At 37.8% G+C, this 27,200-nt stretch overlaps 1 protein-coding gene across 8 annotated transcripts in view; it reads left to right on the top strand.

Moving 5' to 3' along the window:
• Nucleotides 1-27,200, top strand: part of LOC5572256 (signal transducer and transcription activator) — a 331,142-nt gene that overhangs the window by 236,295 nt on the left and 67,647 nt on the right. For all 8 annotated transcript variants that reach the window (XM_021839340.1, XM_021839341.1, XM_021839339.1 and 5 more), the window contains one exon: nt 20,553-20,837. In XM_021839340.1, the coding sequence (XP_021695032.1) occupies nt 20,710-20,837 (128 nt within the window). In that variant the 5' untranslated portion in view covers nt 20,553-20,709. The remainder of the gene's footprint in view (nt 1-20,552; nt 20,838-27,200) is intronic.

Here is a 27,200-nt window from a genome sequence, read left to right as displayed (position 1 = left end):
CGTATCTCGTCATATCGACCCCTTTTGCGATAGAGAGATCGCCGCTCAAATTTACTCAACTAGGGTTGTCATGTCTATTACGGCTTAACCAGCCGACGGTGTTTTGAAAATACCTGAAGGTCGTAGACACAAAAGTCAATTTGGACAAATTGAGTTGTAAGATTGTGAAAAATAATAGAATCGTTCTGGTGGGCTTCGATCCCACGACTCCCAATACGCTAGACTGGGCGCGTTAACCAACTACGCCACAGAACGGGTAACGATTCTGCAGCGCAATCGGCCAACCTGAAACCAAAGTCCGTCACGACCCCATTTTCTCCTTCACAACCCTACACCTCCTTCGGCTCTCTGAGATGCCCAATTCGACTCTCCTAAGCGTGCCTACGAACAACAGTGAGAGATTTTATTTTTAGCGTCGCACTGTTGCCTTGTTTGTGCCACACTACTCATAAGCCAACATTGGCTCAATGAGATGGTTAGTATGGGTCCGGCTTTCGACGTGGTCGTATCTCGTCATATCGACCCCTTTTGCGATAGAGAGATCGCCGCTCAAATTTACTCAACTAGGGTTGTCATGTCTATTACGGCTTAACCAGCCGACGGTGTTTTGAAAATACCTGAAGGTCGTAGACACAAAAGTCAATTTGGACAAATTGAGTTGTAAGATTGTGAAAAATAATAGAATCGTTCTGGTGGGCTTCGATCCCACGACTCCCAATACGCTAGACTGGGCGCGTTAACCAACTACGCCACAGAACGGGTAACGATTCTGGGATTCTTGGGATGTTAGACAAAATTCATAACACCCAAGCTATTTCTGAGCTGATAAAGGCAGTCCGTACCTCATTATTTCCTGATAGTCATTCAATTGTTGACCATGTAGAAAAGCAACTTATTGCCCATAACGGTGTGTTTTACGATACAATTATTTAATGATCGTGTGATAGGCATCCTACAATGGTTCATCATCAATAGAGTTTTGAATTTTCCCGGGATTTGATTTCCCGGGAAACGAAAAATAAATTTGCCATATCCCGGGAAATCCCGGGATCCCGGGAAATATTTCAAAAACGTGAAAATAAAGCAAATTTGATGATTTTGTTTAATTATTCGTATTTTTGTTATATATTTTTATATCAGTAAACTTGTATGGTACCTACATTCTCGTTTTTGTACGTAATTTATTTATGTTTCTCAAAAAAAATTATTAATTTCGTTGTGTACGCTAGGCTTCAGAACAACACAAATTATGATATTGAGTCCATGTGGATATTATTCTTGACCAATCGTATGAAGTTTAAACAATATGTACAGGACGGACTCGATTAACCGAGATTCGATTATCCGGACTTTTAGACTCGATTATGCGGAGTTTGTTCTTTGATATTCTTGTTTTTCATGCATAAATTTGAGATAATTTGGTATTGAAATATACAATATGAATGGTTTGCAGTTTTGGCTGTAGGCAAAAAAAGGGGGTTTGGAATAAAGGTTTTTTGTATGCTGGTCAAAATAATTTCTTCCCAAGATTCCTAATGTTCCTAGAAATAACTTCTGGCTACGACACTGCATTATATGAATAAATCAACGAAAAAAGATAATATATAAGTTCTTTTAATGCAGATTTTAATTTTTCTTTCAGTAATTCGATTATGAGGAAGATTCGATTATCCGGAGTGAAAAAAAAATCGATGCAACGGATAATCGAGTCCGACCTGTACCAACATTAAATCAAACCTTTCAAGCACTAGAATAAAAACCAACTAGAGTCTAACGATGGAAAATGTGACGGTTAAATCCATGAAAACTTTATGAGCGTACTAAATTCGTGGATCAGGGTGTCTACTACCTGGAAAACCTGGAAAACCTGGAATTATCAGGGAATTTTATTCAACCTGGAAAAAACCTGGAATTCTCAGGGAATTTCGATCACAATCAGGGAAATTATTTCGAAGCAGTAATTCATGATAGAATATGTTCACGACAAAGGATTTTTGTGTTATAACCCAGAGCTATCATTAATTGCCAGAAAACTATCTTCATTCGAAAAAAATTCGGCTGAGCTGTTCAGTGAGAATTCTTTCGAGTATGAAATTTCATCAGCTTATCAAAACATGATTGATGTTTTTAATGTATCTAAATTTATTCGGTAAAGGATTAACATATCTATGGCTGGTAGCAGGTTTCTTTTTATATACAATTTTTTTGCAAGTCTCTAAAAAGTCTCTATTTTTTGATAAAAGGTGTCTGAAGTCTCTATTTTAACCAAAATAGTATCTAAAGTCTCTTTTCTTTCCTTATCTTGCTGGCAGATAACTGAGATGCAAAATTTCTTATCGTATTTCTCGAGAACAGCCTCAGGAAATATCCTTGTGGTTTCTGCAAAAATTTTATTATGAATTCTTCAAGAAATTGCTTCAGCATTTTTTCATAGGATGCTTACAGGAGTTCCTCCATAATTTGCTTCAGGAAATCCTGAAGTTTTCCACAGAATTTCTCCCAAGAAAACTTGACAAGAATTTCAACGCCATTTCGTCTACGGTTATTCCAAAGAATAGATCCAAAAGCTCCTCGAGGGGTTATTCGAGTCAATATATTGAGAACATTTCAAATAATTTCCTCAATTCGACCTGTGTTTCATTATTAAGTGTCTTTAGAGTTTTTTTTTTCTAGGAATTTCTCCAGAATTTCATCCAAGGATCACTGGAGTTCATCCAAACATTTTTCAATGAATTTCTAAAAAAATCCTATTGGAATATTGAAAAGTTCTTTTAAGGTTCCACACAATTTAACACCACAGCAATTTTTTCTATGAAATGCTTTGACTGTAGGAATGATTATTCCTACACAATTTTTTAGTAATTTCGTCCAGTGTTCCAGGAGATCTTGCGCAATATCCTGCGAGATATTATGATTTTTCTTTTTTTATTATTATCGTAGCAATAATCTAGGAAATCTTCTAAAAGTTCTTCAAGAGTAAGTCTTCCTGAAAATCCTCTTTAATCAAGGGTGGCCTAAGAAATTACATAAGTAACTGTAACAGAAGATACCCCTAAATTTACGTCAAGGATTTTTTTTTTAATTCTCAGCTTTCTGGGAAATTACATTCAAATTTCCTTGATGAAAACTCCTGGAAGAATGCTTGAGAAAAAGGTTTTGAAAACTTCCTTGAGATATATTTTAGAATTAATAGAAGAATTTCCGAGAAGAAATCCTAGGCGCAATCCTGAAGGTATCCTCAGAGAAATTTGTAGTCAAAATCTTATAAAAATTCTAAAGAACAATTTTGTAGAAAATCCTGAGAAATCCTTGGAGGCATCTGGAGAAGTTGAATATTACAACATGTTTTAAACGCGAGTCTTGGAGGATGTTCTAGAAAAAACGAATTGGAGAATCACCGGATAAAATCCTCGAGGACTAAGGGTTTTTTCACAAAAAATATCTGAAGGAATTTCTGATGAAAGCCTTGTGGTATTTTTTGTGATAATGTTTGGAAAAATCTTGGTTCTATTTTGAAATATAAAAAAACAAAATTTTTGGAGGAATTCCTTAGGAAAATTTTTGGAGAGTGAATATTTTAAATATAGATATGAATCCATCCCTTTCGTAATGTCGTCGTAATACATCAATGAATGTTTGTCCTTTACTGGCATATACCAGATGTGCTGGTATGTCGTCGTAATGTCGCAAAAAAAATATTTGAAAAAAAAGTTTTAAACATATTTTCAGAGAAATGTCTGGTCTGATTAAACTATTTTGTCCTGGTTCCTGTTAGGTTTCGGTTTTTGATTACTGTTTTGTCTCTTTTCGGTCTTTTTTTAATTACTTTTTAATCTCTTTTTTACTGGAAAGAGGTTTCTAAATTTCATATTTTCAAGAAACTCATTCATTTTTTAAATTATTGGAAAATATTTAACATCAGAAAAAAAATTTCGAAAAGTAAATTGGAACTTGAACAACAATCAATTCGAAATTTCGTAACAATCATGACTAATTTAGAAGTTTTTCGAATGAAATGCAAACATTTATAATTTAATCATATTACCACAGTCAAATATACGGTCGAACGCGATTACCCAGGGGCTTGATAATCCGTGTTTCTATCATAAAAAAAGGATCCGGGATCCAAAAGTTTTACGAATTATTTGTGTTAATTTAGATTGTAGATATATTGCCACATATCCAAATAAAGTTTAATTTAGCGCCCATGAAGCTTTCTAAGTTATCCAAACGACCAATGGAAATGAATGGTACATAATCTGTACAAAAATACTTTCAAGAAGACACATACTGATGCACTTGAAAGTTCCGTTCATTAATTTGTTTTAGACATATAAAATTACAGTATTTCTTGAACCTGGAATTATTTTTATAAAACCTGGAAAAAACCTGGAAATATCAGGGAATTTCATTTTGCTAAACGAGTAGACACCCTGTGGATGATCCCTCGAAAAATCCTATATTTTGTATAGCATATATTTTGAAAAAAAAAACATATCGTCGAAGAGCTATCCATTTTATCAACAACTATTTGATTATAAAACAAAAACAACAAATCAATATCAAAGTATAACTAGTGATCTAGTAAAATCATTGGTTAGAATGATATGAAAAGTAAATTATACGATAGTTTTGGTTTGAAAATGGATAGTCAATCCTTTTTTATAGCACTACCCGGGAAATACAGAAATCCCGGGAAATCTCATTTCCCGGGAAATGTTCCCGGGATTGAAAACTCTAATCATCAACCTAAATAAGCTAACACCATTTTAGTCGATATTATGGCGCAAGGAACACAACGTAATTTTTGGAATATCCAAAACGTGGCACGCACGATAACTACGATCGGTAATGTTCTTTTGACCGCAAGTTCAAGAGCCTCGTGAAAGCAAAGAAACGTGGTTATAGGAGAAACTTCGTCAATGGATTATCACGGGGAACGTCGTTGCGAACCCTGTGGACGGTCGGTAGAATAAATCGGTAAACGAGGATCGAGAAAGCTCTTCTCGGTGGATATTCGATTTCGCGAAAAAAGTTTGTCCGGACTCTGTCAAAGTTAAAATGACTATCCGTGATTACTCTGACGAAAGGAATGCAATGGCCTCAATGGACTCATCTAATAATTCTGCCCCAGTTATCGATAGATTTAAGTTCAACTTGCTTAAAAACCTTCCAAACGTCGCAAAGAGGCGCCTGTTGAACTTATTCAATGTATTCTTGGAGAGCAACATTGTTCCGGATGATTGGAGACAAGTGAGAGTTATTGCCATCCAAAAGCCAGGTAAGCCTGTGTCGGACCACAACTCGTTACGTCCTATTGCGATGTTGGCGTGTCTCCGAAAATTGTTAGCGAAGATGTTTCTCTTCCGGCTGGACAAATGGGTTGAATCGATTGGCCTTCTCTCAGATACTCAGTTTAGTTTTCGCAGAGATAAAGGAACGAACGACTGTCTTGCGCTGCTTTCTACTGAAATTCAACTGGCCTATACTCAGAACGAACAAATGGCTTCAGTCTTTTTGGATATAAAAGGGGCTTTTGATGCAGTTTGCGTTGATGTCTTCTTAGACAAACTCCACGAGTGTGGACTTGCCCCCATTTTAAATAACTACTTGTACAATTTGTTGTCTGAGAAGCACATGTTTTTCTCAATGGAAACTTATGGGGTCTCCCCCAGGGCACATGCTTAAGCCCTCTTCTTTACAATTTTTACGTAAGAGATATTGATCATTGACAGCTTGCGGATGACGCCGTTGTTTCTGTTACAGGACCAGAGGCGGACAATCTGCAAGGACCATTGCAAGATATTCTGGTCAATTTGTCCGCTTGAGCTGTGAAGCTGGGTATCGAATTCTCTCCGGAGAATACTGAGTTAGTTGTCTTTTCTAGGATGCGTGATCCGGTGGAGCTAGAGCTTCAGTTTATGGGTAAGGAACTTTTTCAAGGTATATCGCATATGTATTTAGGGGTCTGGTTTGACTCTAAATGCACCTGGAGAAAACAAATTATGTAGGTAACTGTATCAGAAGTGCCAGCAACGAAACTACTTCATGCGTACACTCACAGGAACATGGTGGGGAGCCCATCCGGATGATCTGACAAAGCTATATCGCACAACGATTCTGTCGATTCTTGAATACGGCAGTTTTTGCTTCCAATCCGCCGCGAAAGACACATTCTGAAGCTCCAGCGTATTTAGTATCGCTGTCTTCGGATCGCGTTAGGCTGCATGAGCGCAACTCATATCATGAAGTTAGAGATATTAGCAGGCATACTCCCTTTATCAGATCGATTCGTGGAATATTCGTCAAGGTTTCTCATCCGCTGTGATGTGTTAAATCCATTGGTGATTGAAAGTTTTGAGAAGCTAATCGTGCGAAATCCTCAAACAAGATTCATGACATTGTACTGCGTGTACATGACTCTGGAGGTTAATCCTTTTTTGAATCTTCCCAATCATGGTTGCTTCCCTGACTTCTCAAAATCCGCTGTTATTTTTGATCTGACCATGAGACAAGACATCCGTGGAATTCCAGATCACATGTATTGCAAGCTGCGTCACATAAGCTGCGATAGCAGGTTTTTTACCGACGAGTCAAAAACAAATGATTCCACTGCACATTGGTCCCAAAGCCATATCTAGGAAGACAAAAATGATTGCGCCTTAACCGTCAATTTTAGATATATGGTGTCTTCGGCAAAGTTTCTCCATGTTTTTCAGACATTTTTTTCAGAGATGTGAAATTAGGGTGGTCCACATAGTTTACGAGATCAGCACATAAACTTTTTTGCTGACGCATTTAGGACTACACAATGTTCAACAATGTTTTAGAACAACCGATTTGGAGCAACTTTGCCGAAGAACCCAAATTTCTATCTCCTATGGTTCGCGAGTTATGATTTTTTTTTAACAAAAAAGTTAGGGTGGTACTGAAAAATCGTTTTTTTTTCTTAATAACTTTTTTTACGATAATTTCTCGCAAAAACTTTGTTCCGAGCACTTTTAGAACTTTTGATTGCGCAACTTTTACATTACGCATTAGAGCGAAACCGAATTGCTTTTTCCCTCTGATCAGTATTTCATTTTCACGGATAGCCTTAGCTCCATAGAGGCTATACGTTTAATATGGCCGGTAAAGTACCCACCGTTTTTCCTCAGCGAAATACGATCTAAATTGAGTGCGCTATCGAATGATTCTATTACCTTGGTTTGGGTCCCTTCGCATTGCTCGATCCCGGGCAATGAGAAAGCGGACTCGCTCTCCAAGGTGGGCGCTATATGGAAGGTGATATTTTTGATCGATTGTTCAATTCAATTCAATTGCCCGTCAGCTGGCAACAAAAATGGGATGCCGAAGAATTGGGCAGGTGGTTCCATTCCATTCTCCCGCAGGTATCGAAGAAGCCGTGCTTCAAGGGGTTAGACTTGAGCGGAGACTTTATTAAGGAATGTGTCGACTTAAGTCCAACCACTACTCTCTAGGCTCTGATTTCTATCGAATAGGGCTCACAGATAGCAATCACTGCAGCTGCGATGCAGGTGACCAAGATATTAACCACGTAGTTTGGAAGTGCATCAAATACGGTATTGCCAGATCTAATTTTTGTACATCCCTCAGGGCCCAAGGGAAACCAGAAAAAAGACATTAGAGATGTGTTGGGTAAACTTGACCTTGTATACATGGAGCTTTCGTACGATTTTTTAAAACAAGCTGACATCTGTGTTTGATTCCACCGTCTCGTCGGTCTACTTGCCCACCTTTTGTCCCCTCGAAAACCGTATTGTTGTATCGTTTCAGGTTGTCATTGTCCACTCTACGTTCGACCAGCAGCGGAGCAAACATGACACAACTGAATACTGCTTAACGTCAACGAAAAGTTCCCATTATCCTAGCCTTTCCTTCAAAAATATTGTTACCCCTAACATCGACCAAACCGCGAGCTTTACGGTTCCCCAAAACTAATATGGAACATTAAGAAGTTAAAAACAACTTGTTAAAACTTTCAAAAGATATCGGATCCGTAATGCTCAATGGCGCATGAGCCTTATTAACAAATGATTAAGTAAAAAAACAACATAATTTTGACCAGAATTGACCCAAACCACTCATGTGAGGCGTCGTGCAACGAATAATGTTCGATCGTGACCGACTGTGCGTCAAAATGCACTTGATAAATTCGCGGCGCGCTGTGCCAGGCAGTGTGCTGAGAGATGATAATCGGTTTTGCTTCCACAACAAGCCACGAACAACACAACAAACGCGACCCGGCTAACCGAAAAGGATGATGACTGGCTGGGTGGAACGGCTGCGGTGGCAACGAATGTTTACTCACAAAATGTGCTATCGTGGTTCGTTTAGCCGTCCAAGGGATCGATGCGATGGTACACAGCAAAAAATACATTAAAATAACTGACGTAATTGTTGGTAACGTATCAAAAATCGGACACAATTCAATTTGACAATACTCCGCTAAAAATAATCAGAATCGATCGACGAAAATGCCAAGGAACCCATTCCGAGTAGTAACACAAAACTTATGTCAAGTTGAATTCACTTCCATCAGCGTGGTAAAATGACCGAAAGGTATCGGACGCAGCTCTCACTCGCTAGATCAGAGTTCAAATCCAAATTCAAATCATACTTTTACATCTTTTTATTAACTTATCAGACCGGTTCTATCGATTGCTAGACCTCGATCAGTAAACACCGGTTGGTTTAATACGTTTAGAAGATATAATTGTACATCACAGTTGCGACGGGACATATGTGAAGCTAAAGTGACGTGACATCACTTTTTTTTTTGCTGTGTAATGTGGTCAGCGAGTGTCCAGGCTGGGCGGCTAGTTTGCTAATAGCGCCAAGTGCAAATGAAGCAAGGCGGGGAAAATCCAGCAGCGTCATATAGTGCCTACCTCCAACAGCCGTTCTCTACTCTATAGGACGACGTAGTTCTGTTTGGGATAGGGAAAAACAGCTGGCTTACATCAGCATCAGGATCACGCGTTGGCCGGGTGATGTACGAGCGAGGCTTCGCGCAAAACCGAACTCGCGAGAGCTGCCGTGGGTCAAAGGTAGGAAAATTGCGCCGTTCCGGATAATGGGCAGAAAAGAAGTTATGGTTTCTAAGGAAAACGTTACCACCGTGATGGATGCCATCTAGCTGAACATTGGAAAGTAGTGTATGTATATTGTATTTATGGGTATGAACCTTTTGTTTAATTCTTCATTAGTGTCATTCCACACATCTAATAATATCCTAAATATTGGAGTTATTATTTAAATAAAAGTATCATCCTAATTTGTTAAAACTATTTTAACACGATGTTCAAATTATTACTTGACGATTTCAGTCAACTTGCATACAATTTTACCAGCTAGTATGGCGGAAATCAAGCTTTATGTGCTAAATAATACTTTTTGAAAAGTTCTCAATATTTTTGATGCCAAAAAAGGTTTTTTAAGGGCAACTTCACCGGTGGTCCAAATCACGGGTTGGTTCCAAATTTTTGGACCATGTTCAAAATTGGAGCTTGCACCGGTGTTGCAAATAATGTTTCAATTTTATTTTATACCAGTTTTCTGGTCTATATTTTCTGGAACAGGCTAGCTGCGTGGTCCATTTTTGGTCGGATTTGGACCAAGATTTGAACTGTTCAAAAACTGATTTGACACATGTTTGTTTACCAGTTCGGATTATTCTCGCTGAAACTGTCATTGTCTTTTCATCCTACTCATTTGAGGTAGGTAAAAACAAAAACAATATTGCATCGTGATGTTTTTTAAACAATATTTATTTCGCTTCCAGCTCTGGCTCTGGCAATTCATTCCGCTCTGGCAATTCATCCAGGGACTCCTCCAGGAACTCATACAGTACACCTCCAGGAATCATCAAGCTTTTTCTCCGGGAAATACTTAAGTAATTCGTAGAAGGATTTTACCACGAATTTGTACGGGAACATATTTGAAGAATCCACAAGACTTCGTTGTCTACAGATATCTCCAGGTGCTCTTCAAACTGATTTTTTTATCAGAAATTCCTCTGGGACATTCATCCGGGGATTTGCTCAAGGAATTCCTTCGGGTACGTATTTCTTTCAGAATCTTTTCTCTGTGGTTATCGTTCAGAAATTTCTCCGGGAATTTCCTTCAGGAATTCCTTTTAGAATTTTCTACAGAAATATATCTGGGGAATTGCACCAGGACTTTTTCCGGAAGATTCGTCCAGGGATTCTCCAGAAATTCCTTCGGAGACTTATTCAGAGAATTTATCCGAAGATTTTTTCCAGGAATATCTCTGGGGATTTGCACCAGAAATTTCTTCCACAAATTCCCCAGGAGATATCACTCAAGAACTCACGATTTTCTCCAGAAATTCTTTCGAGGATTTTTTCAGAGAATTCATTCGGAGGCTTCCTCCAGCAAGTTCTCTTTGAATTTAAACCTAGAAATTCTCCGGGGATTTTATCCACCCTCCTCTTTAGATTTCTTCCAGGGATTCCTCCGGGAATTTCATCTAGGAAATCCTCCAGAAACTCCTCTGACAATTTGCTCTAGAAAATCCTTAGGAGATTTTTTCAAATAACTAGTCCGGGGATTTCCCCCAGGAACTCCTCCGGGATTTTATTTAGGAATTTTTAAGGGGATTTACAATAGCAATTCCTTCGGGGATTTCATCCAGGAACTCCTCTGTGGATTTCATCCAGAAATTCTTCCGGATATTTACTATAGAAGCACCTCCAAAGATTTTTCCAGGGATTTGAAGAATATCTCCGAAGGGGAAGGGAAATCCTCGGCCCCAGATCTTTGTGAAAACCCTAAGGAACTTGGGAGAAATCCCCGGATTAATTCTTGAAGAAATCTCCGCAGAAATTTATGGAGGAAATCCCCAGAGGAATCCCTGAAGAATATCCCCGGATTATTTCTTGGAAGGAATTCTCGGGAAAGTTTTTGGAAGAAATCCCCGGGGCATTCCAGAAGGAAATCCCCTGTGGAATTCCTGGAAGAAATCTCCAGAAAAAATCCTGTTGCAAATCTCCCAAGAACTACCTGGAGAAAAATTCCAGAAAAATTCTCTGGAAAAAATCTCCGAACGAATTCCTGGAGCAAATCACCGGAGAAGTTTTTGGAGGAAATGCTCAGGGGAATTCCTGGACCAATCTCCGGAGGAAATTCCCGAAGGAATTCCTGGAGGAAAGCACAAAAGAAATTTTGGACGAAATCCCCGGAGGAATTGTTTTTAGAAGTCCCTTGGGGAATTCCTGGAGAAAATTCTCGAAAAAGCTCTTGACGAATATCCCCGGAGGAATTGCTATTTGAAATTTTTGGAGAAATTCCTGGAGTAAATCTCCGGAGGATTATTTAAGAAAATCCCCAGAGACATTCCTTGAGGAAATCTCCGGAGAAATTTCTGGAGGAATTGCCTGAAGAATTTCTGGAGAAAATCCCCGGGGTAGTTCTTGGGGGAAATCTCCGGAAGGAATACCTGGGGCGTCTCGCCAAAGGAGTTCCTGGTGGAATTCCTGGACAAAATCCCTGGAGGAATTTCTGGATGAAATTTCCAGAAGAGTTCCTGGAGAAGTTTCGAGAAGAAAAAAAATCTCTAAAACAATCCCATAAAAAAAATTTTATGAGAATTGTCAGAGCAATTTCTCAATGAATTTCTGGACGAAATCATCAGAGAAAATCCTGGACGAAATCTCCGGAGGAATTGCTATTGGAAATCCCCTGAGAAATTCATGGCGAAAATACCCAGAGGAGTTCTTGGGGATATTGCCGGAGTAATCCTTGAAATCCCCGAAAGAATTCCTGAAGAAAATCCCCGGAGAAATTCCTGGTTGAAATCCCAAGAAAAATGCCTAATTCAAATCCCAAGAGAAATTCCTGAAGGAAATCTCCGGAAAAAATCTCTGAAAAAAACCCCCGCAAGAATTTTTGAAGAAAACTCTGGACGAAATCCCCGGAGGAATTGCTATTAGAAATCCCCTGTTGAATTCCTGGAATAAATCTCCAAGAAGGTCTAGGAATACCCCCAGAGAGAATTCTTGAAATCTCGGAGAAATTCTTGGAGGAAATTTCTAGAGAAATTCTATGAAAAAATCACCGGATGAATTTCTGGAGAAAATTGCCGTGGGAATTCCTGGACGAAAATGCTAAGAGGAATTTCTGGACGAAATCCACGGAGAAATTTATGGAAGAAATACATTCCGAAGGGATTCCTGGAGCGAGTCCCCGGAGAAATTCCTGCAGCAAGTCCCCGGATGAATGCTTGAAAGAAACCCTTGAGGAATTCCTGGAGAAAATCCCCTGAGTAAATGTTGGAGGATTCCTTGAAAACCCCGGAGGAATTCCTCAAGGACATTTCCGGTGCAATTCCTGCTGCACATCCACAGCTGGTTCAAATTCTCTGAAAAAAATCCCGAAAGAATTTCGGGAGAAAATCCAAATTAAAACTTCTTTATCAACTTCTGGACGAAATCCTCAGACGGAATCCTCCTCCTGGATGGAATTCCGGGAGGAATTGGAAATGGTATCGGAAATCCCATGAGGAATTCCTGGGGAAAATACCGGAGGAGTTCTTTGGGGAAATCTTCGGGGGAATTCTTAAAAAGAATCTCCCGATGTAATTTCTGGGCGGCTCTATCGGCAATTCTTTTCGAGCTCCACTGGGAGCTCCTCCGGAAATTCCTATGGAGGTCCTTTGTGAATTCCTTCGGATTTTCCACATAGTTCCTCCAAGAATTTAATCGGAGTTTCTCCAGGAATCCTCTAGTAATTCCTAGGAAATCCTCAGAAGTTCCACTAGGAATCCTTCTGGAGTTATTTCGACAATTCCCCTAGATATCCTCCGGGAAATCCTGCAGAGTTTCTCCAATTCATCCTCCAAAGTTCGTCCGGGCAATTCTCACAAGTTTCTCCTAGTATTAAATCAGAGCTCCAACTCCACCTCCACCTTTCCACCGGATTTCTTCAGGAATTCGTTACTTTACATCCCTCCGGAGTTCCTCCAACAATTATTCTGGATTCCATCCAGCAGTTCCTCGGAAGTTCCTTCAGTGTTTCACCAGGAATTGCTAAAAGTGCTTATATAAATTCCTCCGGAGTTCCTTCAGATTTCCTTTATGGTGTTACTCTAGGAGATGAAGCTCATCTGAAGTTCCACCGGAGATTTCTTAGTTGTTCTTCCGGAAAAGTCTCCGGAGCTCCACCGAGAATATCTTCGGAGCTCTGCCGGGAATTCTTTCGAAGCTCCACCGCAAATTATATCGGAATTCCTCCGGGAATTCCTTTGGAGTTCATCCGTATACTATTTCGAAGTTCCTTCGGGGGGGACGGACCTGGTGTAGGGGTTAGAACACACGCCTCTCACGCCGAGGACCTGGGATCGAATCCCATCCCCGAGATAGTCACTAAAAATTTCAGTAGTGACGACTTCCTTCGGAAGGGAAATAAAGCCGTTGGTCCCGAGATGAACTAGCCCAGGGCTAAAAATCTCGTTAATAAAGATAGAAAAAAAAAAAAAAAAAGTTCCTTCGGGATTCTTCATGGTAATCCATTCTGTTGTTCAATTCACTATTTGTTTGTTTTTGTTGATCACATTCGAAATGGATCGAATAAAAAAACACAACAACCGGTGCGTGAGCGTGCGGTTTGGTCTATTTTTACTGGTCAATTTATTTTTGAAAGGTCCATTTTTTGGTATAAATTTGGACCAAAAAATGGACCACCGGTGAAGTTGCCCTAAGCGTTTGAAAGTATTGAATCCTGTCATATGAAAGAAACAAAAATTGTTTAGCTTGAGCTTGACCTTGAGCTTGATTGGCCACCCGTGGTTGCTCCTCAAGTATCGCCAGATCAGCTGCACTTACACATGGAACCAATTAAATGACTGCTTGGGATTAACAGACACCCTCAATGTATAAGTGCTGGTGATCTTCTATGTTTAGGAAACAATGGTTCCTGCCACGTCAGAATGCTGACCAATGAGGGGAAGGGGAAGGAATTGATGATGCATTCAACTGGCTCCCACGGTTGACCGTATATACCACTGCGTCAACGCCAGTTCATGCGGGAAGGGTGAAAGGGTGGGGTAATTTTTATGGCAGAGAGGCTTGCTGGTTGGGTTAGCAGACTGCCTATGTATCAGGCGTAAAGGAAGGCATGCTATAATGATGAACGAATGGAAGCGTAGGGAAACGGTTTATTTATGTCCGTCTCGGGTTCTAGCAAATGCTATGAACTGTGATAGATACATCAACTGTGATATATTAAGAGTGGTATATAGAAGCAAGTGAAAGATACAACTACAAAGTACGAGGAAAGCGACGGGCCTGGGATCGAACCCATGACCTTCTGCTTATGAAGCAGAAGAGGCAGCCATTAGACCACCAACCCCGTCTATATGAAAGAAACGAAAATTTTTCTATAAAAAAGCAGGTATGTTAAAAAAAATAGATTTAGAGTAAGGTGGGGCAAAAGTTCGACCTGAGTGGTATAATTTCTAGGAAAACAATATCAGATGAAACAAAACAAACACCATGCAGTGAACTTTCAACATATCGGCTATAATTTTGCCGAAAAACTTGTTTCAAAATATTTACCCATTTTCAGTTATAACAGTTTCAAAATTGATTGTCTTAAGGGGAAGATGAATCGAAACCAAACCTCAAATTTTCAAGAGCACAAATGTAGAGAACCAAACAACGGATCAAGCTGAAAACTTGATCGATTGGACACTCGCTGGTGGTGACCTATCGATCAAGTTTTCAGCTTGGACCGCTATATGGATCTCTAGATTTGTGCACTTGAAAATTTGAGGTTTGGCTTTGATTTATCTACACCTTAAACGAATTTTTGCCCCACCGGTGGGGCAAGAGTTCGAATCTAATGTGGGGCAAAAGTTCGTTGGCTAAAACACAAAATATCAATACTTTTATGACAGGCATACTTTATACCAGCCGTAAACTTATGTTTGCCGAAAAACACACACTAAATACTTATCAAAAAAAAAACGCCCAAAACAAGGTTAATTTTAATATACCCAAAAATAGCAGTTCTTCACAAAAAAAAAAAATTTGGTAACATTTTTCGCACAATCAGGCAAATTTTGCTAAATATGAAGATATGTGGATTTCAAGCAATTTGCAAATTTTTCCGGGAAGTTATACATGGACCGAACTTTTGCCCCGCTATGAGCCAAAATTTGTTTCCAGGCATTCATGCAAAAACTAATACACGACAGATTTCACGCCAACTCGACAAAGGGATTGGCAGCACCCCTTCAGAATGCAATGAAACTTTCTGGGTGTGAAGACTATGTGAAAATAAGATACTTTACATACTTGTTTTTTTTCAGAATCGATCTAGACTAACATTCGGAAAGGGTCAAAGTTTTTTTTACTTTTTTTTCATAAACCCGTATAACTCGAAAACGGTAAGACCTACAAAAAAGTGTTGTATGGAGGACTGTCGTGAAATGTCCTGAAGTTTGAGAGAAAAATATTGAAAAAATATAAAACATTTTCTACACTGAAAAAAAAAAATGATTGAAAACTTTAAAGTCGATTTCAAAAAACGACCATTTCAGATTTTGATCGTTCTTAGGCAAAAAGTTTCGCAATAAGGTTTACTAAAAGTCATCCATTCTTTGCAAATTGGGCATATTTACATGTATTTACATATATACATGTATCACCAAAATAAATTTCTGTTATATAACTAATGAATAATAAGTTAAAATGTCAGAGGAATTGGTGGAATTGTTTGATAAGGTTAAAACTGTCCCTGGTACCCAAAAATATCATTGTTTTATGCCTATTAGTGATACACAAATTGCAGCCAAACGGTATACCAATTCAGAGGATGAACCAAAAATATTCAATTTATTCAGTAAAGCCCAAACATAATGTAAATATACATGTGCAGATTCTACTTTTTAGGATATATAACAATAATAAAAATAATAATGCATGATAAAAACAAACCACGACTTCATTAGCATTGACCCTTTTCAGACACCTGTTAAGATTGGCTTTGACCAAATAAAATGAAATGAAATATTATTGTGATATCTTCCCAACAACCCATAAAAACCCATCGGATTGTTAGACGGAGTTGATTTTCTCATAAGCGGTGCGAGATCAATTGTATTTAATTAAAAAAACTGTATAATTCCTTGACGCTTATATTGAGCTGTTCGGTAATCCAATCCGCATGGTTATTAAATTAATTAACTCATTACGCGTGGTAAAGATGGACAAATTATGGGTGAAATTATGAAAAAAATCCACGTGCTCGGCTGGGATTTGAACCCAGGACTCTTGTATGCTAGACGAGCGCTTTACCAACTAAGCTACTGAGCCACTTGGTGACCCAATAACTGAGTTGGTTACAAGTTTATTACTTAGAATGTTAAATTACCACGCGTAATGAGTTAATTAATTTGTATAATTCCGGTTTATTTCTTTTAACTACTCTCAATTTAAAAAAAAAATATCTATATGATTGAAACTAATTTATCACTTGAAAATATGATCATACTGGACTATTTAAAGCGAAATAAAAATAAAAATAAAAAATTCATTTTGGACTTAAAAATTCGATGTTAGAAAAACTTTTTTCCCTAAAATATGCCCAATTTGCAATGTATGGACGACTTTTAGTAAATTTAATTACGAAACTTTTTGCTTACGGATGATTAAAATCTGAAATAGCCGTTTGTTTTAAATCGACTTTGAAGTTTTGAATAATTTTTTTCGTTGTAGAAAATTTTTTTTTTTATTTTTTCAATATTTTTCCTTAAAACTTCAGGAAATTTCACGACAGTCCCCCATACAACACTTTTTTGTAGGTACACTCCAACCTCTTTTTACGACCATTTTTTTACCGACGGTTCTTTTTCCGACCACTTTTTTACGACCGAAATTCAGATTAACGACCGTTTTTATAAATGATCATTATCTTAAAAAGTATTCAAAATAGAGGATCACGATGTTCAGCAAAATTGTTTAGTAGCTCAAGGGCTAATATATGGTGACCATTGAATTGCGGAATTCTGCCACTAGGTAGCGTTAGTGAGCATCGAAATTTTGTTTTGCGGATATCTCAGGATCCTGACCACTTAGAGAGATGACGTCTTCGACAAAGTTGTTGAGTAGCTAAAGGATCATCATTATAAACGCTATGAGGTTCAAAATTTTGCCACCAGGCGACGCTAGTGAGCATAGAACTTTTGTTTTGCGGATCCTGACCACTTAGAGAGATGGCGTCTTAAACAAAGTTGTTCAGTAGCTCAAAGACTATCATTATAAACGCTATTAGGGTCAACATTTCGCTACCAGGCGGTGCTAGTGAGCATGAAACTTTTGTTTTGCGGTTATCTTAGGATCCTGGCCACTAAGAAAGATGGCGCCTTCGGCAAAGTTGTTCAGTAGCTCAAGTGCTATAATTATAAAAGATACGAGATTCGAGATTTTGCCACCAGGCGGCGCTAGTGAGCATGAAACATTTGTTTTGCGGATAGCTCAGGATCCTGGCCACTAAGAAAGATGGCGCCTTCGGCAAAGTTGTTCAGTAGCTAAGTGCTATCATTATAAACGCTGTGAGATTCAAAATTCCGCCACCAGGTGGCTAGTGAGTATAGAACTTTTGTTTTGCGGATAGCTCATGATCCTGAACACTTAGAGAGATGGCGTCTTCGGCAAAGTTGTTCAGTAGCTCAAGGACTATCATTATAAAAGCTATAAGATTCAAAATTCCGCTACCGGGCGGCGCTAGTGAGCGGTTGTATTAGGATCCTGGCCACTTAGAAAGATCCCAAGCAACTGTAGGCGGCGCTAGTGAGCAAGATTTTTTTTTTTTCGAATAACTCAGGATCCTGACCATTTAGTAAGATGGCGTCTTCGGCAAATTGTTCAGTAGTTTAAGCGCTATCATTATAAAAGCCATTAGATTCAAAATGTTGCCACCAGGTGGCGCTAGTGAGCATGAAACTTTTGTTTTGCGGTTATCTCAGGATCCTAACCACAAAATAAGATGAAGTCTTCGGTAAACTTGTTGAGTAGCTCAACTTTCCCCAAAACGCCATGTCTATGTAGTCAGGATCCTGAGATATCCGCAAAACAAAAGTTTTATGCTCACTAGTGCCACCTGGTGGCAAAATTTTGAATCTCATAGCTATTATAATGATAGTCCTTGAGCTACTGAACAACTTTACCGAAAACGCCATCTTTGTAAGTGGTCAGGATCCTGAGCTATCCGGAAAACAAAAATTCTATGCTCACTAGCGCCGCCTTGTGGCAAAATCTCGAATCTCTTGGCTAGAATAATGATAGTCTTTGAGCTTCTGAACAGCTTTGCCGAAGACGCCATCTTTCTAAGTGGTCAGGATCCTGAGCTATCCGCAAAACAAAAGTTCTATGCTGACTAGCGCTGCCTGGTGGCGGAATTTTGAATCTCATAGCTATTATAATGATATTCCTTGAGCTACTGAACAACTTTGCCGAAGACGCCATCTTTGTAAGTGGTCAGAATCCTGAGCTATCCACAAAACAAAAATTATATGCTCACTAGCGCTGCCTGGTGGCAAAATCTTGAATCTCTTGGCTAAAATAATGATAGTCCTTGAGCTACTGAACAGTTTTGCCGAAGACGCCATATTTCTCAGTGGTCAGGATCCTGAGATATCCGCAAAACAATAGTTGCATGCACACTTGTACTGCCTGGCGGCACAATTTCACTTAAGCAGTGTTGCCAGCTACGACAAAATTTTGAACCCCTCATGAAAAACTGTATTACAGTTTAAAAGTATTGCTATGTTGCTAAGCATTATATTTTTCTGTTCCGCTCAAGTTTGATGGTTTTGATCTATACTTTATTCTTCTTAAACAGTGTTGCCAGCCACATGAACATTTGTGATTCGGCCGACTGTATGGCACGCAACACTGCCTTCAACTTTGGCGAACATTCGGTATCGTTATCTTTAAAATTTTTTGGTATTTGCATATCACACCCCCATAAAATTGGCTCTTTTGATAACAATCGAGCAGTGTTGCCATCTATTACCAAAATATGAAAACTTGAACGGCCATTTTGGAAAGTTCTCAACCCATGCTTCAACTTTTCCGAATATCTCGAATCAGTATTTCCGCATCTAGACGTTGCATTTTTCAAAAACATAATTATAACCTTGATTTTTGTTACGACCGATTTTTTTTACGACCCCCGATAACGGTCGTAAAAAGAGGTTTGGGTGTATTACCGTTTTCGAGTTATACGGGTTTATTAAAAAAAAGTAAAAACAAACTTTGACCCTTTCCAAATGTTAGTCTGGATCGATTTTGAAAAAAAAAACAAAATGTGCAAAGTATCTTAGTTTCACATACTTTTGACATCCAGAAAGTTTCATTGAATTCTAAAGGGGTGCTGCCAATTGCGTGCCGAGTTGGCGTGAAATCCGTCACACGTCAAAGCATACTTATGATAGACCTAGAAACGCCCTTACATAAAATAGTCGAAAAACAACAAATAGTCATAACTTTTCCAAATCTCAATCGATGTGTATGATAATTGGGTTGGAAGGATCTTACTAAGATTCGAACCACATTGATATTTTTAAGTTTTGTTTTGAATTGAGCTAGAAATCTTAAAAAGAAACTTTTGCCCAACTTTACTCTAATCGTAAATAATAATTTAAAACAAATCATATCTTACATGAAGTAAATGCCTCTGATTTCTATTCATAGAACGTATTATTCAACACATAATTTGCAATGTCTTCTAAGCATTAAAATTATCCAACCAACCTTTAGCAAGAAAAATAATTTAATTGTTGTTCTGGCAATTTGCGGCGAACAACGAGACCCAAAATGTTTGCTTTCTTTTCCCCTTTTTTTGTGACAATAGCTGGCACGCCATATCCAAAGAGAAGCACTTCCGGGCGCTGAAAGCGGAGATCCTCCGCTCATTAATAATTTGTGTCTTTATGAAAGGCGAAAAATGAGCATTAAAGAGCCGCCAACTGGCGACGGTAAGGGAGGCAGCATCTCCTGGTTGCAGTTTTCAAATGGGCGAAAAGTGGCAAACTGTGAAATGAGCAAACCCATTTGGAGTGCTGTGTCGAGTTGGTGGGCAGCCGGGAGGAAACAAATAATAATAATTTCATTAGAAAAGTTTTCCGGTCCCTGGCAGCTGAGAAGAATTTGTTGACCAGTAACGTCTCACTGACACGGAGAGAAAATGCGCTACTGTCCTATTTCCATACCGTGTACTTGGCGAACATCAGCTTTTCCGAAATTAATTATTCACTTGGATTGAAGAGAGTTGTGCTTTTGTCCAGACTTGCTTTGGTCATCTCGTTTCATGGAAAGTTTCTGTACTTCTGAATTCCAAATGAGATTAATCGGTATTGGCAGGATCGACGGAAGATAGACGCCGAACAGAATTCCTAACTAGATGGATCAAGCTTCCGACAAGGGGGATTATCCTGTCTTAGCATTAGCGCGAAACTTTCCACCACCATTAATTTTAGACATTTTTTCTCTCGTCTTCACTTTCAGATTGATTGGATAGAGAGAGAGAGAGACAGTGGTTCATCCCAGTTGGAGGTGGCGGCAGCACGAGAGACGGAACGGAGGAGATTACACGTTCGAATTTACTGAAACGGGGGGCCAGTAGTCGTTGGTTTCAAACACGTACGCGCATAACTTCCCGAAGATGTCGCTGTGGGCACGCGTCAACCAGCTGCCGCAGCCCGTTCTCGAGCAGATCCGGTACATCTATGGCAACAGTTTTCCAATCGAGGTGCGGCACTACCTGGCGGAATGGATCGAGGAGCGATTGCTGTAAGTTGGGTTTTTGTTTGGTAGAACTTTTAAATTAGTTTAAGTTTCTCTTCTGAAATTTTCTCCATTATGTAACTAGCATCATGGCCAAGATTTAGTTCGAGTTCGCTTCAAATTTTCTTATTATGGAATTTCTGAAATCTTATCTTAGAAGGTTATAACGGGAACCTAAACATTATTTACCTAATGTGCTTAACCAAACTCACTCGAAATCTTTGAAAGATTTGACTAGAACCCTTAACAGAAATCATTAGAATAAGTTGGTCGGAATCCCGAACTGAATTCTGGGAATACAGAATCGAATTCCTGAATATAATTCTGTCGGGATCCTGAACAGGATTCTGTCAGAGTCCTGAGTAGAATTCCCTAGACAAAATCCTGAACAGTTGGAGTCCTAAACAGGTTTTCGTCGAAACCCTGAACAGAATGCTTCAGAAATCTGGAACAAGATTTTTTCGGTATCCTAAACAGAATTTTATCGAAATCCTGTACAGAATGCTTAAGACATCCTGAACGCGATTCTGTCAAAATCCTGTACAGGATGCAATAAAAACCATAAATATGATTCAGTCGAAATCCTTAACAATATTCTGTCGGAATTTGAAACAGGATACTTTAGGAATCCCTAACAGGATTTTGCCTTAATTCTTCATTTAATCAGAATCCTGAGCAAGATTCGACCAATGTCTAAATAAGCTTTCTAAACAGTATTTTGGACTAAGCTCTTTCAGAGTATTGCGTATGAGAAAAATTTCTGAGCAATCTAAACAATCTCTCGTTTGAAGAACATGTATCATGATGCCATGGTGCTCATATAAGTACTGTCAAGCTTCTAGACGAAGCTCAGCTGATGCTGAAGATGATGATATTGATGATCCGCTATCATCAGAAATCTGCTTATCTTTAAAAAGGTGTTCTCTAAACTAATATATTTTAAAGAAAGTTCCACCAAGCTCCGGGCAAAAGTACTACAAGCTTATTGAAGATATTCTGTCAAAAGACAATCCCCTTACAAACGCCCTTACTCGCTCTCTGAAACAAAAAGAAAAGTTACTCTGATCCCCCTCCCGTAAAACAGAAATTTATGATGCATACATGCAGAATAAATGAAACACTATCACAAATTTTCAAATTTTATTACGCAAAGTTACGTTTCGGAAATAATTGTATCAAAGCACAAGCTGAATTCCGAAAGATTCCAAATGCGAGGATGCGGAATGAAAAACGAATAAAATAACAATTTGGGTGGCGTAGTATCGGTCGCACCAGCCGAATTGAAAATAACGCGAACCCGAGATAGACGTGACAGAAAATTCAAAACGCAGCCGCCCGCGCGCACGGCTTGCTGCGATGCTAACTCCGGAACCACTTATACATATTTCCAAAATTTTCAGATCTTGAACTATAAGAGTATTTCGGGAACTTCTGTTTTTTTCTGCAAAATCCAGCAAGAAACAAAAAAGTTATGCAGGTTTTCGTGTGTTTTCTCAGCATGCAAAAAAAATGTTGGCTGGATGAAGGTTAGAAAAGGGAAAATTTCTATTGAAATCGTTAGCAGTTGCAAGCATGAAAAAATACCTTGAAGCTTTTGCTGGGGTAATTAAAAGAAGGCGAATCTAAATTTAAAATTAGCAGCCATTTTGATGCCAATGACTAATTAACCAGTAAAATAAAAAGAAACATGTTCTTAAGGTGAAGGTGAATCGAAGCCATAGTTCAAATTTTCAAGAGCACGGATCTGGAGAACCAATCATCTGTTTGAGCTGAAAACCTAATCGATTTTCTGCTTAAACGGATGTTTGGTTCCCCAGATCCGTGCTCTTGAAAATTTGTAGGTTGGCTTCGATTCATCTTCACCTTAAAAGGATTAAATTTGAAAACAAGCAATCTTACGTTATCAATTATTGTTACAGAATGACCAATAATATACCATTCTAAGCTTAATTAAGTTTCTATACTGAACTTAATTTTAACAACATACTTTTAAAATCAGACCTGCCAACAAAATTTCCTCCAAACGTAAGATTTTGGATGTAGTTTTTGATTCAAACCGTCCATAAGAGAACTATGTGAAGTGATAATCAAACTTGCTGAATTCACTTTGTTATATAGCGATAATCAAACAAATCCTGGAAAATTCCTCTAGAATTTTTTTTTGGGAGAACAGACCTTTCGGAGAAATTGGTTTCGCGAAAAAATCCTTCGTGAACAACTCATTTGGGGAATCGTCGGACAATATCTTTAAACCTAAAAGTTATGTTAAATTCAGTTCCCTTTGGATTTCAAATTTACTCTGAATAAATGGGTGTAAACAGTTTTTATGATATTTATCGCGTAAAAATTCTGCCAATGATCGAATTGTAAACAAATTCGATAGAATCTCCCAACACCCAGATTGTCAACATAATCATAAAACTTACCGTTATAAACCCGATTTTCAAAACGGCCAATAACCTTTTTTTCCAAATCATTCATTGGCCCCCTGCTTGAAACGGCCAATGGTCAGTTCTCTCTCCATCAAGAGGGCCTACAGTCGAAAAAATTCGCAAACTGTCATTGGCCTCATTCATTGAAAACCAAAAAGGCCCATGCCTAGTTGAAATTCGAAAATGGGCTAAGCATTTAAATTCATGTTTTTCCATATTTTTGGCAGTTTTCAGAATAAAATCGAATATTAACGTGTAGCAATAGTAAATACGAGCAAGAAATCACATTGATTGATTTGAATACCGTCGGACGAGGCTACTTTTGATTCCGGGGGCTACTTTGGACACTCACGTTTTGAATTTATTTGCTGCATAAATACTAATTTGAGCAATTTTGTGTCTTCAACACTTTTATAAATCAATGTATGCTCTACCACTAGGCATGATTTTTTTTTTGGAACAACATCAGGATAAACAAGAAACAATTTCAAAAAGTTCGAATAAATATTTGCAAGGTACATATCATTGGCTATTTATACGACTTTTATTTTATTATAATGTTTTGGTCTGTATATTTCACAACACTAAAAAATCATTTGGGATTGTGAATGGATATAAAACATACATATTTCAATACATAGGGTGCCGGTACCAATGGTTGTAATGTACCAGTAGATTGGACTATAGAATAAACGTACATTTTTCGATAAAAACGACATGTGCTATTTTTGGTAGATAGATCGCCTCTAGTTTAGTCGATTTGCCAAATTTCAGCTTTTTATTTTATCAAAAAGTCATATAAATAATTAAGTTTATGCAAAAAATTGCTCCCTTGCACCAATAGTTGCCGTCGTGTTCCAGTAGTGGATCAACGGATGGAAGCAGATTTTAAAATGGATGTATAAAAATGAAGGAAAGTCCCAGAGATGATCTTTATGCTTCATTCGAAAGATATTAGTTGCTCTTCTGAGGGTAAAATGTTAAACCTATGTAAAAATTTACCATATTGCTTATAATTCCTTGTATCATTCCCGAACGTCTACTACTGGAGCACTAGCGCAACTACTGGAACACGTGTACCAAAAGTGGCTCAAGCGATTTTATGTTAAAAAGATAGTTTTATCATTCTTGTTATATTTCTCCCATAAAATAGAGGTTGAAATCTCATTGTTCATCGCAGTACTAAGTAGTTACATCGTTTGTACCGTGATGAACCAAAATCCGGACGGTACCAATAACCGGACACTCAATGAATATTCATTAATTTAACGATGAAAATCCACAATAATCTGGTTATATTTTCACGTATTCTTAGATTTAGTTTAATTTCATCTTTGAACTAAAATTTACAATCTAGTAAGCTTTGCCAAAATATATTAAAAGTGAAAATAAACCCGCAACTTCAGTTTGTCACTTTTCCTGCGTCGTGCAAGTTTTAGTTGTGTAGTTTATCAACGAGCTTACCTACATTGGTTAATTCGCGGAAGTGTTGATAAATGTTACTATTTTTACTTGTTTTGTCCAGAATGGTGAATGAGACGATAGATTATAAAGTTCAATGGGTGATATGGTGATTTTATGTGCATATTATTCATTTCAAAAGCAAAAAGATGTCCGAATTTATGAGCCAGTGGTGCAATAGCCGGACATAAGGTGATATCGTCATATATCTGCAATGTAAACGGATATTTTTCAAATATATTTGCAGAAAACTGAAAGTTAGAGTTAAAAATCACTATAATTAGTGAAATGGTAAAGATTCTTTACAGGAAAAATGGTGAAATCGTGATTTTTTCAATAACGAATCAACACAGTTTTCGAATCAAACCGCAAGCAAAGAATGGAGGTAAGAAAAATAAATTACATACAAAATTGTGCTTTCACAGAATAATGTTTAGCAAAAACAAGTACTACATTCTCATTAAAATTATTTCCCATAGTATACAAATTGAGTTTAATGGGTTTTGTATAGATAGGGTCTGTTTCTATAAAGCTGTCCGGATTTTGATTTTTAGGTGTCCGGCATATCGATTCATGTGTCCGGGTTTAAAGACACGATGAAGCATTTATTTCCGCGATTTTCGTGGTATGTTTGCAATTTTTGTAGAAATATTTGTCGTTTTCATGAATATGTGAATCTAAACTAATTGTATGAAGAGCGCAATTTAATATGCTGCGACTATAATGTGGAGAAAATTGAGCTGGAACATTTGGTGTCTCTTAAGTGTCTGGATATTGATGCAGCACGGTATATGTTAACTTAAAAATCAAGAATTCGTAACTGATAGTTCCATTTAAAAGAAAGTTGAAAATTTAAGTTTCATACTGCAAACTGAAAATTTTGAATAAAGAGTTTCGTTAAGTTTGGACTCAAGTCATTTGGTCCACGGCAAAAAACAACACTCTGAATGAACTCCTGTAATCAAACTCCGATCCTCAAGATCAGAAGTCAAGAAGCTTGACCTCGGAGCTATATCACATGTGTAATTGCTTGGCATCATATGCGAATGCTGTTTGAAGCACGACTGACCAATTGATGACATTTGTTTCAATCATCATCCATCATTGAAATAGCAAAGCTACTATGTTCAATTTTGTAACATGTCAGTAATTGCGCCATTTGGCAGCTTCTCTAAATGCCGGGAAATGAGGAATGTCGTATTCCCGACGATGTTTTACAATTTATCTGTAATTCGGATACGAAAATAATGTACTACAATAATGTTCAGAAATAGCAAAGGAATAATACTACGGTTGTATTTTTATGATTAGGCATGAGGTTAAGAATCTCGTAGAACAAAAACTTTAGAGAAATGTATGTTTTACAGGTACCTTAATGAACAGAAAACTATTTTATGAGGTCAAAACCAATCGACATACAGTGTTCTCAAAAGTTGTAAAGTACTAAAAATACGTTAAACTAGTGGTATTTATTTTAATTTTCGTTTTTCCAAGTTTTCGTTAGAATTTTTTGAATGCAAAAAATAGCCTAAAAACACAAATTCGGCTTGAGGCACCTCCAAATCATCTCCAAATTGAATGAAAATTTGTCTGGTAGTTTGTTTTAGTATTGCAATTAGGACTAGGGGGTGACTGGTTGAATCGCAGACATTTCGATTTTTTGTGAAATGGTCTAGTATATATAAGGATCGGCTCAATTCGACAATTTAGAGCATTTTTGGTAACAAAAAATAATAATATGTATAACAATTGATTTTAAATTTACCTGATCACTTCTGAAAGAGAACTTGTTATTAGTACAATATAAATAAAACACTAAAATCAATGATGCTCGTCTCTTGAAGACTAAGCTTGTCCAAACAAAGACGCGTAACACGTAACACGCGATCCTGCTTCTTCTACCCACCTCTGCAGATGCAAGCGACACTACCGAACGATCATTCACTACTCCTATTCAGTATTGCAACAGAATTCTTACTAAAGATTCTAGCAGAAGCTTGTTCAGGATTTCGACAGAATCCTTTTCAGAATTCCGAAAGAATCTTGTTAATAAATCCAGAGGCGTCGCGTGGCCTTATTATCAACCTGTGCACTTCCTAAATAGTGTTATTTTATTTATGCTATTATTATGTATACCATTTTTAAGTTCAAAGAAATGTGTTACCAGTGGTTACTAAACTTCGTGTTCAAAAATAATTTGCTTCTAGTCTTCCAGTTGATTGAGCTTTTGAGATTACATATGGAAATCGGGTTGTTTAGTTTAATTTTTCAATTCAAGCAACATTTTTTTTTCAATTTTAAATGTGTATATTGTAAATATGAATATGAAATTATTTCTAATTATGCGGGTCATCAGTGACAATTTAAAGAACACTGGATTCTAGCTAATTATTGAAATACATATGAAATACTATGATCATACCCCATATATTGTTAAATGAGGCGAATAGATACACTGTTCAGTAAATATCAGTCC

This window comes from Aedes aegypti, chromosome 1 (assembly GCF_002204515.2).
Source record: "Aedes aegypti strain LVP_AGWG chromosome 1, AaegL5.0 Primary Assembly, whole genome shotgun sequence".
NCBI lineage: Eukaryota > Metazoa > Arthropoda > Insecta > Diptera > Culicidae > Aedes > Aedes aegypti.
Note: the sequence above shows the minus strand (reverse complement) of the source record. Positions and strands in the feature narration are given on the sequence as shown.